Below are 12,722 nucleotides of genomic sequence, written 5' to 3' on the forward strand. Positions count from 1 at the left end.
CTTCATCAGTGCCACCCATCAGACCCAATGGGCTTCACCTTGGAAGCAGAGATCATACTGTGTTTTCTTAGCTTCAGTAGAATTTATTCCAAGGGAAATATGTGCCATTGCAGAGGGAAGTATTGCTCAAGGCGATTACAGGGTACCAAAAATGAGCTCTAACTGATGTGAGTTCTGTGAACAACCTGTGGATTCAAAACCCATTTAGCAAAACTGGTATAGAGTTTGAGCCTTTGGATTCCTGTGCTTTCAGGTAACTGCAAAATGATGCATGTACTGGTCTGCACCTTCCACTGAAGCAATTTTGTAAATTATGATCACGCCTGTTCTCATTTTTCAGACTGAAAGCTATGTAAAGTTTGTGGTGTAGTTAAACAACAGCACAACATTTTGAGTATGGCTTTTAAGCAAAATTCTGTACAAGTCAACTATATTTTGCTTTAAATTAGCATAGAAAAATTGCAAATGTTTTGACCTATTCTTTTTGACAAAAATCTACAGGGTTGCTATATGATCCATAATCTGACCACTCCACATGTTACAAGGAAAACAGAAATGCTCTATTTTAAGTTTTTGTGATATTCTCTTTCACCTGACTTGAAGTAAAGATTGGGATAAACAAATTTTATGAAACACAACATCCTAGTACAGAACATTTTATTAGAGAAAAGGACTAAAGACTCCTATTGAAAAGCTGCTGGTGTCAAGTAATAATTTATTCTACTGTTGTTGACTTGCCCCTGTCTAAATGACAGGGCCTTAGCTCCCAACAGGAAACAATATTCCAACAAATGCTTGCAAAATGCTGTATAATTCCTGTCACATCAAAAGCCTGTGTGCTTTTGGCTGTAGTGTTCTTTTTTTCTCACACATGTGGAAACAATACACAAGGAAGTATTTATATTTATCAAGAAAGAAGGCTACTTTTTATAAACACAACACATCAATGGATCTTAAACTGCATGTCTGAAGTTTGGGTGAATTTCAGGGCTGATGTCACATATTGTGCTCAAGAGCTTTTTCATCATGCTCTCCATGTTCCTGTGGTAGCTGCTCGTGAGGTTTCGGATAGTTTCTGTTGTTTGCTCTTCTATTTTAGCAGAGAGGTTACCTTGGGAGCCCATTACCTGAAAAGCAGAAGGCCACTGAGCAAAATAAAGTTATATATGACTATGTTTATTATACTATACTTCATCATTCAGCATAAGCATAACACAAAGACATTACAGTGCTTTCTAACAGTAAGGGTATGATCTAGATTGAACTGTATGCATAAAAACAGGATTAAAGGCAACTCTTTCAGATGCTCACTGGCAATAGAAATCTCCCCATGTAATAAAAGTTTCGCAGCTCACTGTGGGAACAACATCATACAAAGTTTGTCTTTTATATCCCTCTTTTTAATTTGTTTTCTATTTTAGTGACTAGTCAACAAAGTTCTACCACCCATGTGCTTCCCTTGGCCTCACTGAGAGTGCATGTGAGTGCAGCTGGGGAGCAAAACATGGGAAAGCCTTCCTGACAATGCATAATTGCAGTTTCAGAGTACTTGAAGTGTCTTCAGTGGTTAGTGATGTATAACCCTCAACCGGCCTAAGACAAGGTCTTTTAATGCTACATTTTCTTATCTGGCAAAACACCAGACAGCTTCTGGCACAGTTAATATCAGGACATTCGCTTAGAATTTAATTGACTCTAGACTTGCTGAACATTTCAGCAAGGTTATGTTATAAACAGATGCACACGTTCCAAATCTGTGACTTTGCTCCCTCCTCCCCCACTGTCCCAACATCCCTTGAATTCTTCCCTTATGGAAAAGTTCTTCAGATACCAGCAGAGAAATTGTTTTCCACCTAAAAAATTCCATAGGGGAGAACAGGAGATTGTTCTGCATGTTGGCAGAATAGGAAAGGAATAAGTAATATATTCTTTTTGTTCTTGCCGTGGTTCTCTGGGGTGGACTAGCAGGTGAAGCTAACCTGTGATACATTACTAGGATACCTAGAGCATTACCAGAAACAAGGGAGGAGTCATTAGCTTTATTTTCCATGTGGTTTCACCCCAATCTGGCCCTTAAAAGAAGGAAAGCATCTGAGTTAAGATCTTTTGCACAAATCACCTTTGCAGTTCCATTTATCAGTACCTGGCCATGTAGTGAGACATTGGCCCATAATCCACATGTAAACACTTCAATTTGGAAGATAGGTAGGTTGTAGACATAATAGTAAGTATTGGGAAAAGATTATAGTTTTCCATAGTAATTATTCTAAGCTGACATTATATTTTAGCTTTTAGACAAGTAGCAAAGGGTCGCAAGTGGGAAAGGCTGCACAGCTTAGCCCAGATTTATGAAGCTGATTTTTTCCACTGGGAAAAATAACTTTCTAGAGATCCCAGATGGTTGCATGTTATCCAGCAACTAAATACTTTTGAAAAACCTCAAAAAAAGTATTACAATTTTAAGAAGAGACTCTGCAGACCTGCGCTCTCAGCTCATGCTAAAATTGTAACTAGAGGTAGTAAATTCTTACTCTTCTATGTGGTTTTCCTGCCTCTTTTTCTGCTTCTGAACTTGAAGAACCTTTTTGTTGTCAGAATGCAGACAATGCCCTGCTTAGTCTATGATTCCTGTTGACCTTGAAGCTCTGTCCCTTAGGTCTGTCCCTTTATTTTGCCCATAGGGGTTTTTTGCTAGTGTCCTTACAAAGCTGCTAAAACATTACATTGACTTGGAAGCCACAAAATGCAGAACTAGGCTCCATATCTCCAGTTAGGTGATCTCAGACCCTGAGTACAAACACCACGAACACCAGCAAAACTGGTTTTAGATGCAGGCTAAAAATTTTGCATGCTTTAAGAAAAGATCATCCATATTGTCATTCCAACCTCAAGTCAATTGTTATTTTCTGTTGCTATTGTTAATTATGGATGTATGCGGAACATCTCATAGTATGAGAAAATTTACCCCAGTTTATATATGAGCAACAAAAATAAGAAGAGGAATAGCATTAAATGAGACTGGGAGAAAGAAATAAAAATACTTGTGTCCAAATACCCGAACAAGTGAACTGAACTGGGCATCAGATCTCCCTCTGCACTGGCTTTGCTGGAGCCCCTGAGTGCCTTCCAGACACAGGTTAATAATGATGACATTTGTCTGGGTAGATAAATGTTCGACATAATGGGGTCAGGGAACGTGAAGGAGGACTGTGATGATCCTGTACAATGTGCTGTCATTCGAGGAGCAATATGTGCCCTGTCCTGCTTGTGTGAAATGTTCAGTGGCCTTTCCCTACAGCTTCAATACTGCTTGTGAGGAAAAAAATTGAGTTCACAACAAAGGTACATCTTTAATCTTCTGCTATTTATGACCTAAAACAACAAGTCTGGCTTGACTGAAAAGGTGAACAAATTTTAGAGATGTTTTTAATTTATTTCAGTGTTGATAAACATCTGAAATTGTCCATTTGAGATAGTTCTTCCTGGCCTGCTTGTGTGAAGTGTGTTTGAGGGCTGGCAGTATGTTAGAGACTTCGTGTGTATAGATGTTCCTAAGGCTTGTGATCCCTGCTGGAAAATGTTTTGTGAGGTGCAACTGAAATGAAAGGTTTGTAAAGCAGTTTTTGTTTGACCTCTCTGGCTTTTTTTTGGTGGCTGTTTTTGCACAAGTAGTTTCCTTGCCTTGTGCAAAGTACAGGCTGGGAGGGAAAATAAGAACAAATATGTAAGAGGAAGGTCACCAGGTAAAAAGAGAATGATTTGTGAACTTTGAAGAAAATACTAGACAAAAATGCAAGATGCCATAAATGTACTAAGAGGCTTTAATTCAGGTATCTAAATATCAGCCAAGCCACTTTTACTGGAGAAACATTATGAAAGACTCTGAAGTTTTGGTGATTTCAGTTGATAAAAGATACAGTATTGTATCAGGCAGCTAAAGTGGAATAGAAATAGAAAGAAACATTTTAAACCTTTGCTTTTACTGACATTCACCTTACTGAAAGCTCCAGTTTCAAGACAGGAGTGAGGTCTGCCTGCAGTTATAGAAAGAGGACCCAAAGCACAAGCATGAACCAAATATGGAATCTGGACAGTTTTAGTGGTAATAGTCCACAATTTCTTCTACAAATGCATTCAAAGCCCATGAAAAAGTAAAAATTAAGCATCTACACACTGTAAGGTGTTATCTCTGTGTTTAAACAGTATGATCACATTGGTTTGCAGAAGTCTCCATGTAATACTGTTGGAAGCAATTTGGTTTACCATTGAGCAGATTGACACTACAAAAGGATATATGCAGGTTTCTGCCTTACATTTGTTTGCTTGTTCCTGAAGTCCTTCTCCCTCTGTAACCGGTAGTGGTCTATCTCTGCTGTGGCCTCTTCCTTGGCCTGCTTCAGCCTTTTACCCTTTCCTAGCAGGGAAGAAAAGGATTTATTTCATGCTATCACTGGATCCCAAAAGATGAATCTCTCTAAAACAGAGGTATTGTAGATGGCATAGTAAAATGTTGACTTTACTGAAAACTTTGTCAATCCGTTTTATTTACACAAGAATGGTCAGAAGAGCCAAAGTGATTTATGTACTTTTTGATTGACAGCCAGTCATGCAAGTACCCATCTTCTGAGACTAACCTCCTGTGCAGAAATACACATCACATGAAATGTTTGTTGGTTTGCTAACAACAGAACTCTTTTTGCAACTATTCATTTTCTTGTAACACAAATGCATTTTTTTTAAATCACAGCTTGGTGTTTAAATAAATATCTAACTTTTCTTCATCAGCAATAGTAGCAGCCAGATAACAGATTTTAGTTGTCACTGATGGGAAAAGACGTTATTCTGTAAGATTTGCTGTATTGATTGGTTGCCAGGATCCTTTCATCCCACACCAATTGGATTCTGCTTAGAGCTGGCAGATCTCCAAAATACTGCAAGATACATCTTAACCACTACCAAACTGAGTTATAACCTTCAGACTTTGTCCTTTTCTTTCCCCAGCTGCTTCCAATAACATTTGTTAAATGCAGAGGTGAGTGATTAAGAGAAGTAGGAGGTCAATGCTATCCTCTATCAGTGCACAGAAAACATGAAAGTCGTTAAAAAATCTTTTTCTTTTCCTTTTCAAGAATGTGATCTGTAAGGTGACATTTTAGGGTGTAGGGGAAACTAGAGCCTTCCTTCTGACCAGGCTTGTTGACATACTTAATTTTGTTTGCTGTGAGTAGTTACTTTCTTTAGTAAAATGCTATGGGTTCATCAAATCGAGTGCACGTAAGTCATTGCAAGACTGGGCAGAAGGTAGTTCCTGGATCAAGTGAGGGTGTTATGTAAAGGATAAAATATTTGATAGGAATGTGATGGTTAAGGTTTTACATGAAGGAGCTGGTGAACATGTCATAAAAATCCCCATGGGCTTCTCTCTGTCTATTTTGTATGAAGTCACTACAGTTGCATGGATCTCCTCAGGATTCTGCTACACAACTTTGTGAGGAAAAAGTAATTTTCTAACTGAGATGACTATAAACCTCTTGAATCAAATGTTGATATGTTATACTTGAGACACCTGGGCTGATCCTGATTTTTGGGGTCTCTTTCTGCTGTACAGATAGAATTTTAGGAGTGGGAGAGAATAAACTTGCTCCCTTTTCTTATCAGAAATATCCTTGTTGGCTGAAAAACTGCTTAGTTGTTTAAATTAGGAGATCACAAGGATGAGAGCGTGGTGGCCCAGGCAACTGAAAAGGCATCTTGATCTCATATGTGACACATTGATTAATTACTTCTTGTAACCACCTATTTAACATCGGTGAACAATATAAACACTGAGGTTTTGGTGGTGTTTTTTTGGTTTATTTTTTGTTTGTTTGTTTTGTTTGGGGGTTTTTTTTAGATTTTCAATTCAAGCACAGAATGTGAAAGGTACCTTTTCTGAAATCCTAAGGAACATTCTCCACCCAGAATAGAAGGAAGACCATGAGTATTTCTGATTTGTTTTCTCCAATCTGTTACACAGCATTGGTTACACCTGAGCTGGGCTTCTGAAGCCTTATCAGGTGTGGCATACACCAACCTGCCTGCCCTGAGCATGGCAGAGTGAGAAAACTTGGGAGGAAGAAAGGCTGTTGCTTTTAATATGCCTGAGATTCAGAAAAAAACAGAGTAAAATACTTGATCCAGCAGGAAATTACTTGCCCAGTGGATAGCTCTTTCCAAAGTCATTGTCTACAGATGGGTGAGTAGAAGCAGAGAGATGCCTAAAATGTGAATTACATTTTAAAGTCTTGATTCTTGGAGTGTTTGTTTTTGTGGGCATGCTTATCGTGGAACCTTGGGTGTGTGGCTGTATACAGGCTTTTTACAGGAAGGAACAAACTACTGAGGGACTAGATAGCTGTATTGACTCTCTGTTCATCAATGCAAGGCTCTCTTGTGTAGTAAATTATGTTTCTGAGTCCTTCTGCCATTGAGCCACTGTGCCTGTGTATAAAGGGGAAAGAGGCAGTTTAAAACTCAGTGGATATTTTCTCAGATTTTGTATTTGTGTGATAAAGGCTGATTTCCCCAGTTTCTGCCACTCGCTGTATGAAGTGTTGGGACCAGTATGAGTGAACAGACAGATTTGTGTAAGAGCCTGACATCAGTCTGGACAACAAAATTTGGAACCAGGTTTAAGTCTGTATTTTGAAGTTTCCCTTATTTTCCTCTCCAAATTTGGAGCTGATCAGCCTTTTGTAGAGTTTTCCTCTCGGAGTGGAGCCGTGGGGTGGTTCTCTGGAGCTGCCAGTTGGGGGGAGTGACTGTGATGAAGCTCTGCCAATTTCACCAGCTGAGGAACTGGATCTCTATAGCAAATTAAATTATTTCAGAATCAGTGGGATTTTAATTTCAAATTCCATCTGGGGGGCCATCTGTAGTAAATATGTTGCATATTTGACCACCAGATAGATAAATATACCCATTTAAAATGCACAAAATGGAAAGAGATTCACTGTAAAACAGCAGTTCGCTTGCCTTTGATAAAGTAGTTAGTGAACCAAAAGTAGATATATACATGCGTGTCAGCTCCTGACAGTGCACTGGAGTAAGCACAATGCACAGGTTGTCACTGTAGAGCAGCAGCCATTTCATTTTTCCATGATGCCTTTAGGATTGGCACAGCAGGAACCTGCTGCTTCCTATTTAATTAAGTGGAAAAGCTGTGAGTAAATTACTGCTTGTTCAACCACGTTGTGGACAGAATCGGCAACTGCCAACATATGCGATAGTGCATATGCTGCACCTGATTAAGTTAAGCAGAAACTAGAGCTTAACCTGCTGTTCTGCTAGAGACAAACCAAAATTAATTAATCAGTCTGTTGTTAACCACTTGTCTGCTCCCTTAGTTGTGTGATATGGGTGTGCCTATTCAAAGCCTTACTGGTGACCTGCAGGGTTGGGCTCTCTGCAGAGCACAGCCAAGCTGAAACCAACCCTGACACAGTGAAGGGTGGGAAAGCATTGAAATTCAGCCAAGATCATGCAAAAAGAGGACAAGAAATACAGGAAGATGGGCAAACCAACCTGTCCCTATGACATCTCCTCTAGAATCATAAAGGGGAGGTACAGAAAGCTCCAAGTTTGAAGAGATTTTGCTGAAAAGGGCACGCTGGGGGAGGGGGGGGGGGGCAGGTTTGCCACTGTCCCATTCCCCTGTCTATCCTGGAAGACAAGGAGCAGTCAAGTAGCTGTACCATGCCTGGTTTCCTTGTTTACTGTTGTCTGTGATTATGGTAACTGACAGACTATAAATTTTTAGGCATCATGTTAAATTGGCCAAATCTCAAACAACTTGCTGTAACAAGTCAGGCCGGTATTAGATTTTCTTGCCTTACATGGGAAGGTATTATCAGCATGGAAAAAGCCTGTGTTCTTCTTTCTAGGTATTTCTGTGATGTTAATGAAATACTGAGCTCTGGTTAGATCCAAAAGAGTTGGTGTCTTTAGGATTGTTATAGGGTTTTTTAGGTCTTACAAGAAGCCGACGAGTAGGAGGCAAAAATCATTCTAATTTGTTCAAACACTAAGTTATCTTACTTTCCAAAAACTGCAATGCTAAAATTGGCTTTTTGTTTTCAAACATATCATCTAGGCTTCTAGCTGAATTTCTGCATAGAAATCAAATCATTTGAAGAAGTTGCCAAAAATTAATCATATTTTCTTAAAATAGAACCATTTCAGTTGTCTTCAAGAGTGCTACATTATCTGAAAATTGGGATTTGGGGATGCTCATTTTATGAAGGCTATTTTGTACTTTTAATAAAATACAATAGAAGCAGCTGATCAGCATGTATAGCTTTTTTCAGTAGATAAAATACGTCTTGGATATTATCCAAGGGAGTGAGTGCCATGGATATAATTCTGTTTACAGTATCTCATTTTGATTAACATTTGGTTTTAATATGATTTTCTGAAATCTTTCATCTGAGGTTTTGTTTTATTAGGCATGAGAAATTCAAGCCAAGCCATAAAAATCTGTAGGAAAACAAGTGTTGCTAAGCCGTGTTCACGACACGTTGGTTTCCCTTGTTTTACCCAAAAGGATTTTCAGGAATTGGTGACTTGGCTCTGACAATGCTCAGTTATTTCTGGGATCCAAATTATGCTTTAAGTAAAAATGATAGATAAAGCAGTGCCATATTCTGAAGGCCAGAGGATTGCAGACTGGTTTGGTTTGTGTTTATCAGTTTAATAGTTTCAGCCTTGCACATGTGCATTTACTGACTAATTCGTTCAACTATTATTAATTTGTCAGGTATAACGGATATCAGCTAACCATATAGTAAAAATATTGCAAGCCATGGTAAAGGGTATTGAGCAAGAAGTACAAAAAAGCATGTACAGAGGAGCTTTAGCCCTGTATTTTTGCTTTTTTTCATGTCTATCAATATAATTTTATTTACAAGTGGGGTTTGCATTACAAACAACTGCACATATGTCAGCAAAAACGAGGCCCATTATCTGTTTATATACCACATTACGTGTGTTCACACTACATTTTGATCTGGTTATATGAGTATCAACTGTAAACACTGAAGGATAGTTCTGCTATTCACATTTCCTTGAAAATGCCTTTTCCTGGTGGTCCAGGAGCAACCTGCTTTTTCTTGTTCTGAGGCTGCAGTGTAAGCAGAACAGCCTCACTGGTACAGTGGGGTTGGGCAATGCCTGTTTGCGGTGCCAAAGGAGGTCGCAGGGGCAGGACCACATTGGCTCTGCCTGGACAGGTCCGTTGTTTTCCCTTGCAGACCAGATCAGCAGAGTCTGGGTCCTGAGCAGAAGCTGCTGCTCTGAACTGGTACTGGGTGGATTTGGGCTGGCAATTCCTGGGGTGAAGCAGCATTACCTTGCCTCCTTTCACCAAACTGTGTGTGTACAGGTTAAGCAATTGTACTGGATATATTGGTTGCATTTCATACACTTCCTTTTATCTTAGCTTTTATTCTCAGAGAAAAACTGCAATCCTTTAGTCTAATCTAACTGTGGAATCACTCTGAGGAAGAGACTGTTGAAGTAACTCCAACTTGGCATAGCCGAGTTGCCTCTAAAAGAATCCTTCCTGTCCTTGTGCCATAGTATTTCATTATGCTGGTATAGTGAGGTGTCTGAGGTGGCATAGTGACATTGTTATGAAATTAGGGACAACATGAGAATTTTTAATTTTATTTTGTAGCTTCACTGCAAAACTCATGTTGACTGTAATGATTGTCTAGGTATAATTATTCTGCTACATTAGCTATAATGCTTGGTTTAGTACAAAATTCAGGATGGGTTTATTATACTGTTTGCCCTTGATATCTCATACCTAGGAATAAAATCTTTTGGACATTCCTGAAGTTTTTTTTATGGAATCACATGTAGCTGCTGAAGCGGTCTAACAGGGTATGCTACAAACCCCTGCTTGGAGCAAGGGCAGCTTGACTGGAGCCACGTCCAGCAGGGTTCAAGTGTCTCTGGGAATGGACACTGAATAACCTCTCTGGGCAGCTTCTTCCCTTGCAGTTATTGGGTTGTATAAAAGGAATAGAGAATGAAGTCATATTGATTAATTATTTTCACTCAAAATATTTTTACTCATAGCAAAATTCTTAACAGCTGTTTTTCTGTAGCTGGTTATTAACTCCTACCAGTGTATTAGTGTTGGGTAAGCACTGGTAGTGGTTTAATTGATGTTTGACTCAGAGAGATCTGGAAGATACTTTAAGAAACTCTGTGCATACCACAAGCACTCCAAGTCAGCTGAGGTGACGACAAGAAGTTTGTCTTTTGCAGAGTAGAGTGAATGTACCTGTAACTGTGTCAAGACATTCATCTTTGGTCATTACTTTTATGTTACAATGATACTTTTCATTTTTGGAGTTCCTTAATTTTTCAAGCCTCTTTTTTAACTGGCTGTTTTAAAAAACGCTGAACTGAGTTTTCTGGTTTTTAAAATAAAGCCAAATGAAATGAAAGCAACAACAACAAAAAACCCCAAGCAAAACCAAAACAAAAGTAAAGGGTAATCAACTTCAAGCTATCATAGTTAGAGGCAGTCTGTGTTCAGGCTAGTCTGCCCCTCCCTCCACTAGGGCTGTGTCTTTCCAAGTCAGATGCTTTCTTGCTTTGGAGAACGGTGTGTTTTCCTGTGCCCTACAGAAGGAGAGGGAAAAAACATCTCTCCCAGAGCACCTGTTTTGGCTATATAAGGGTCAAATAACTTCTTTATTATCCCTTGCTTTCAGACTTGCGTTTAAGAGTTCTGTTTTATGGGAGGATTTTTTTTTTCTCTATTGCTTCTGCAAGGCATAGGCAGTAACTGGTTGTTCCAGGAAGGGAACTTGTGCTGTTGTACAAATTGAGATGTAACACTAAAAACTCATGAACACACAACAATACTGATTTGTGTGTAGAAGGGATGTGGGAACTGCACAAATTATTTCTGTTTAGCTTCCATTTCTCACTAGAAAACAAAATATATTCTTGTATCACACTCTTGCTCTACCTGACATCATCGTCATGCATTTTAGTTGAGTTCTGCAGCACAGCACTTTTTCCTGCTGCTAGTTTCTAAAGCAGGATCAACATTTCAGTGCTAAAGCAGGTCAGTGACTCATGTGCTTGGTACTTACACTGAGGAGAATAATTACTTGTACCATGTAATAAAACTTCTACGAATAATCTAGTACAGTACTGAGAGTGCTTGTGATTTTACTGTTTACTATCGTGGTGCTGAAGTCTCCCCTTCGTTTTCCTGTAATTTTTTGAAGCCCAGCTGAAATTAGGAGACAAGTGACTAGATTTTGCAAGTAAAGAGGTACACTGAAAAATCTTACCAAGACCTATAAAGAAAAATAGAGTTTGGAATCTGGTCCTCCAGAGCTGGCAGCCAGAGGTGTGCAGAATTCTAGCTGAAATAGCTAAGGAAGGTAGTATGACATTATTGGCATTGAGATAAAACAAGAATAAGTCTGGCTGACAGAATGGATATAACAAAGAACATTATTTTTAACATAATAAGGCACATGTGCATGTACACACAAACACACAGAATAAAGGAAACTCTGAATGTTCAGGCTTGGTTAATTGCCCGGCTGCAGTCAAGGCACAGCATTGACACACGTATACAGATGAAATAATGTTTTTCTGTGACCCACTGTAATTCTGAAGAGCTTGCACTTGAGAAGTACAGTAAAACTAGGCCAGCTACTTACTTTTTTTGGCTTCCTCCAGTTTGTCCTTGGCACGTTTTTCTGCCTGCAAAAGCTGCTGGATTCCCTGAGACTGGCTAGTCATGGTGACTGCAGAGGCTGGTGAACTTCTGTGGAGACCAGAGCTCAGAAGGAGTTTTATACAGCTGCCAGGCCTTTCCTTGTGTTTTTTTTTTTTGTTCTATCTGTTATTACAACAAGCTTCCAGATTGCACCAAACCAGCCGGCTCTGCCTGGATGGCTACTGGGTGTAAAGGTCTATTAGTGCAATTGGAAAAAACACAGCAGTGAGGTTGAAAGGAATGTTCTCCCCTCTTCAGGGTCACAGAGAAGTTGAAGTATCTGATTTACACATGTGTGTGTGTGGGGAAAGAACGTTTCAAGTGGCTTGAATTTAAATGCATGTTTTTTAAGAACATTTCAAGTGGTTTGTATTTTAATGCATATTTTTTTCTTTCTTAATCTCTTATTGCTTAAGCAGAATATAGTTAATCTTGTCAGAGGAACTGAAGGGGGAAAAGTTGTTTATGGGATTTTTCTTTTGATGAAACTTCCCCTTAATGTGAAGAGTCAGACTCAGTCAACCATTAATTTTGGTTGAACACCATGACCTTCTTGTAGGCTTCTGCTTGGTTTTATCTCTTAACAGTATTTGTTAAGAGTTTTCACTTTAAAAAAAAGTCTTCAATAGAAATGGATTAATTGGGAACTAAATTTTGAAACGGCATGTGGTGGTTGAGGTAGTGATCTGCCTTTTATCTACCATGATGGAGATGAGTTCTGGGTGGGAAGCTGTGGGATTAGCTCTAAGATCCAGACCCTTGGAAGGTATGAATGGTGGTCTGAGGTTTACTTGCAAGTCATAATGCACACAACAGTTAAAAGAATGTCTGAGCATGACTTTGGATGCACATCCCATCCCTACAGAGGGACAGAGTGTTTTGTGGACTACTGTGTGAAGAAACAGTATGCTCATATTCTGAATCCTTATTA

At 39.1% G+C, this 12,722-nt stretch overlaps 1 protein-coding gene across 1 annotated transcript; it reads right to left on the reverse strand.

Moving 5' to 3' along the window:
* Positions 1 to 640: 640 nt before the first annotated feature.
* ATP6V1G3 (ATPase H+ transporting V1 subunit G3) lies at positions 641 to 11,888 on the reverse strand. The gene is made up of 3 exons (XM_071565612.1): positions 11,733 to 11,888; positions 4,314 to 4,414; positions 641 to 1,127 (listed from the first exon to the last, which is right to left on the reverse strand). The coding sequence occupies exons 1-3, from the start codon at positions 11,812 to 11,814 to the stop codon at positions 954 to 956; spliced, it is 357 nt and encodes a 118-aa protein (XP_071421713.1). The 5' UTR covers positions 11,815 to 11,888; the 3' UTR covers positions 641 to 953.
* Between the last annotated feature and the right edge of the window lie 834 nt (positions 11,889 to 12,722).

The sequence above is a fragment of the Pithys albifrons genome, chromosome 10 (genome assembly GCF_047495875.1).
Source record: "Pithys albifrons albifrons isolate INPA30051 chromosome 10, PitAlb_v1, whole genome shotgun sequence".
Classification (NCBI taxonomy): Eukaryota; Metazoa; Chordata; class Aves; order Passeriformes; family Thamnophilidae; genus Pithys; species Pithys albifrons.

Excerpts from the sequence above, each read along its gene's own strand:
- ATP6V1G3 (XM_071565612.1), bottom strand. The coding sequence starts at position 11,814 with ATGACTAGCCAGTCTCAGGGAATCCAGCAGCTTTTGCAGGCAGAAAAA. Across the intron at positions 4,415-11,732 it reads ACTGGAGGAAGCCAAAAAAA|GAAAGGGTAAAAGGCTGAAG; the intron begins GTAAGTAGCTGG and ends CTTCCCTGCTAG. Across the intron at positions 1,128-4,313 it reads TCAGGAACAAGCAAACAAAT|GTAATGGGCTCCCAAGGTAA; the intron begins GTAAGGCAGAAA and ends TCTGCTTTTCAG.